Here is a 4,633-nt window from a genome sequence, read left to right on the forward strand (position 1 = left end):
TGCAACTGCAACTGCAAGTGCAACTGCAAATGCAACTGCAACTGGAAATGCAGCAGCAAATGCAACTGCAACTTTTTTCGATTAAATGCCGAGATTCTAAGATACGGCCATTTTTTATCCTTTTTCTCAAAACCTCGGGATCCGATTGCAAAAAAATTCAGCGTCGTCAAATTACCATTATATCAAAAATTCCCACCTTAATCTGAAAAAATTGAAATTTGCCTCTTTTTAACAGGCCTATAAAAAGAAATATATATGTTAACATTAAAAATTGTATTCTTTTATGGTCTTAACGAATTGTAAATTAGACATAATGTTGTGGAAAAGGAATGTACTTTATTCGAAGGACCTATCCATCTAATTTTCTTCCTTCTTTCTCTCTCTCTCTCTCTCTCTCTCTCTCTCTCTCTCTCTCTCTCTCCCTCTCCTTCCTTTTCCTATTTCTCTTTCTTTTCTTCGTCAAACGAGTGAACGATCTGGTTACACCAGGTAATCTATCCTTCGAACGGCCGGTCATGCTAATAAAGCCGGCAGGTATAATGTGGAACGATCGTAAATCTCGTCGGTTCAAGGTACAAACTCGCTCGCACAAGTGCAATACGTCGGTAACGTAACGAGGACGTAAGTTCCAAGACGCTTACTTGGACGTCTAAGGAAACCCGTTACACCAGATGCTTCACCTCGAAAATATCTGTAAGATCATCCCTGTTGTTCCTATCTTATACGTCGATAATGTTATTTAAGAAGATTATCAAATTTCTACCTATCCGATATTATCTTTCTCTATAAATCTACTCTTGTCAGTTTATTTACCATCTTTTTTTTATCTACCTTTATATCTGTCATTTTCTATCCGTTTTAGCTCGACTCTCTTTCTATATACGATATATTCATTCTTTTATTATTTTTTTATACAGTATATTTGTCTTTTTCTATTTGTTAGATCGTCCCAAAGATATTTTGCTTTTTCTTCATAAATTTTACCTATAAAATATTGTTTATTTTATTCTATTTTTTTAACAATAAGTTATATAAAATATAAAGAAATGTAGTTAAGCAGAATAACTAATGACATTATAAATAAATTTAAATAAAACATATCGTATAATATAATTTATTAAAAACTAAAAGCGAGTAACTTTAGGTACCATTTAATATATGAATTTTTTCTAGTATTATCTCTTAATATTAGTTCATCTGTTGTTTTTTCTATTTATTGGAATTTTTTTTTTTAATTGCTTTCTATAAGTTATAATTTGTCTGTATCTAAAAAAATGTGTAAAATTTATATTAGTATTTCTATCTTTATCTGTCTAGATTTGTAATATCTTTGTCTACATCAATCCGTTTTACTCACACTCACTCTATATTCGCTTTGAGCATTACGAAATGGTTCGTCGTAGGTCCCTACCTACTTACCTACCTGCCAGCCCGATGATTGCTGCCTTGCACGGGTTAATAGCAGCCGTGAACATAACGAAGGGTTATGTGGATCGCGAGTTTGTTATTGGCTTGCTTAATGACCCGTTCAGAGCATTCTACCTGTCCGAGACCGGATGCGTGCTACTGCATCCTCGCGAATAGTGACTACGAAAGCAAGAGAGAGACAGATGCAAAGCGAATGAGAGAGAGCGAGAAAGGGTGAGGGAGAGAGTTAGAGTGAGAAGAAAGGGATGAGAAGAGAAAGAGTGGTCCAGGGACGAAATGAAAAATTCGTGATCTGAATTTTGTTTGTAGAAAATGAGAAACATTGGCGTGTAATAATGGTATGCCGATAACGTGACGCCTGACACATGTGTTTAACGATACCAATAACGGTAACACTCGAAATAAAATTCAATATGATGAAACATGGAAAGCTCGTGTTATATGACATATATATGTGATACAAAAAAAGAACTAACTGGTTAAAACGTCGATGAATTTTTAATAAGGTTGAACAAAAAAAGAAGAAGTATATAATATATCTAGAAAAAAAAAATTCGTATTAATTTTTATTAAAATGATATTACCTGAAATTATAAATATATAAAAAAATCTTTTCAATTGCACGATATTGCGCTAACAGAAATTGTTTCTCGCATGGTCGAATTTAAAACTCGACATTTGATTCCACAATGTCGAAAAAGATTAATTACAGTGATTTCTTACTTGTACGAAGTATAGATATAAAAAGAAAGATAATTGAAATAGAGTCGTATCGTTAGTTAAAAAAAAAGAAAAATATATGAGAGATGGAGAAAGGACCTAGGATCTACTTACGATTCTAATGAGTCTCGTTCTCGCGCTCTTACGATTATACAAGCACGAGCGATATTTCGTGATTCGGTTCGTTACATCTAATTGACGGGGCAATGTAAACGATCTCTTTACTCTATGTACTCTTACAACTAAGAAAAAGAAAGAGAGAGAGAGCTTACGACGAACAAACGCATTATGTATATACATACATATATTACGAATGAACGAAAAGAGATGTCGGATAACGACAAAACTAACTAACGAACGAATGGAACTACATGAGACGTTTTACTTCGTCGAAATGAATGCTTCGCGAACACTTTCAAAAGTCTACAAACACCATAAGTAAAATTCGTTAAGCAATCGAAAGTGTATCGAGAAATCTATATATAAGTGTGGGAGTTAATAGTAATAAATCGTATAAAAGAAAAAAAAAAAGAAAAAGAAGAGATAATATATGCACACATACTAGAAGTATTGTATATATGTATGTCGTGTGATTCGTTCACCTAACGTAGCGTATAATCATGGCATTTATATTCACTCACCATTGATATTAAGCGAGGATTGATCCACGCCTGCTGCATGTTATCGTCGAGATACCTCTTTGCTATTCGAGCGATGTTTTCATGGGACTCCTTTTTTTGTGATTGTGGTGGTGGTACTACAACAGGCGGGCCTACGTCGAAGTTGGCATTGTTTCTAAAACAGAAAATGCGTTACGTGTGAAGCAACGTATCCTGAACATATTACAACTGTGTACACTGCCGACTAAAAGTGTTGGAATCACAACGTAAATTTAGAAAAAACAAGATATTTATTATATAGACAAAAATAAATGCCATTTGGAATAACCAACATTTACGATATGTATGTTTTATATTTTTAATTATATCACTTGATCAAGGAATTAACATTTTTCTTTAGAAAAAATGAAAAAATACCGACTTTATTTTTAATGACACCCTGCCATTTTTATTATTTTTTCGTGTATATCTAATATAATATTTTTTCTATACTTTTTGTAAAAGTTGTCAAAGATCTTTAAGTAGGAACGTTTAATTCCGAGCATTGCCTTAAATTGGGTCTATAAACCTTACAACAGTATTTTGGATATTAGAAAATGCTGAAATCTCTTTAAACATAATTCATCTCATTAATATTTGATATAATAATTATATATTCAACTTTTACTGTAATCAGCAAATGACTCCAAACTTTTGGCCGGTAGTGTATACATGTATGTATGAATATAAGTATGTATATAATATATGTATGATATATGTATGTACGTTCAAAGATCTCCAATGGTAGGCGTGATGCATCGAGAAATCGTGATTACTCGTTATGCCGCATAAATCGATTTGTGAAATTGCTCGAGGAGAGAAAATACTTACGTGCGAATGTTCGAAAAAGGAAAATCGTACTTACCTATGTATATACATGTATAACTTACTATATATATATATATATGTATACATAGATATATAACGATGCATGTTAAAGCATGAATTCTCAAGGATCGCTTTTAACATCCTTTTCGAATTACTTCGCCATAAAGAGAATTTAATTGCGTCAGCTAATGTCCTCCTTTTGGTAATAAATAATGATCATCGGCTTTCTTTGTAGTCAGCAATATGCTGTATGACGATCGAGAGAATTCTTTTTAAGAAGTAACATCTTTCAATGTGATTAAAATATAGAGAATAAATATTGAAAGAGAAAGAGAGAGAGAGAGAAAAAAATAAAATAGAATCAAAGGTGATGAAGTTTGTCGTGAAGTGTGTTCACACACACGCAGATACTGTATTTATTTAAATTTATTTATTTTATATACTATTTTCAAAATGTATTTTTGATTGCAACGTACATATAGAAATATTTGCAAAAATACGAGAAAAAAAGAAAACTTTTATTATAAATGCAATGTTTATATCGATCTTGGGGTATTTTAAATATTTTCATTTTATTTATAACATTATATTTCAAAGTATTTTCGAAAGATCCTTTCAAATAATAAAATATAAAAAAAAACTTATGTTTTACGACCTATAATAATATTCAATTTCAATTTTTAATTCGGTTTGATCTCAATATGATTATCTTCTTTGGTGAAAACTCTCTCTCTCTCTCCCTCTCTTTACGATTAACTCGAAGATAAATTATTAACAGGAAAAGGACGTCTGCTCATGTGAAGCAGTGGAATCATTATAGAACAAGAGAACACGAAATTAACGATCCCCTGTACATCGACCATGCGTCAAACTGAATCCATTGTGTAACGGCAATACCATCAGCATCGTCAGTCAACGAGCATCATCATCGTTGCTTCGGTCATCTACGTTGCCTGACCGCGCAGAACCAGAAGGGAATCATTACGGATACAACAGTC

General features: G+C 32.4%; 1 protein-coding gene across 1 annotated transcript in view; it reads right to left on the reverse strand.

Annotated features, from left to right (window-relative positions):
- LOC106793484 overlaps window positions 1-2,948 on the reverse strand; it is a gene marked incomplete at its 5' end in the record, with an annotated part of 252,922 nt that extends 249,974 nt beyond the window's left edge. Inside the window, one exon of the mRNA XM_014760469.1 lies at window positions 2,790-2,948. Coding sequence (XP_014615955.1) covers window positions 2,790-2,948 — 159 coding nt within the window. The remainder of the gene's footprint in view (window positions 1-2,789) is intronic.
- Window positions 2,949-4,633: the final 1,685 nt, after the last annotated feature.

This window comes from Polistes canadensis, unplaced genomic scaffold (assembly GCF_001313835.1).
Source record: "Polistes canadensis isolate GaletaPanama2010 unplaced genomic scaffold, ASM131383v1 scaffold_14, whole genome shotgun sequence".
Lineage (NCBI taxonomy): Eukaryota > Metazoa > Arthropoda > Insecta > Hymenoptera > Vespidae > Polistes > Polistes canadensis.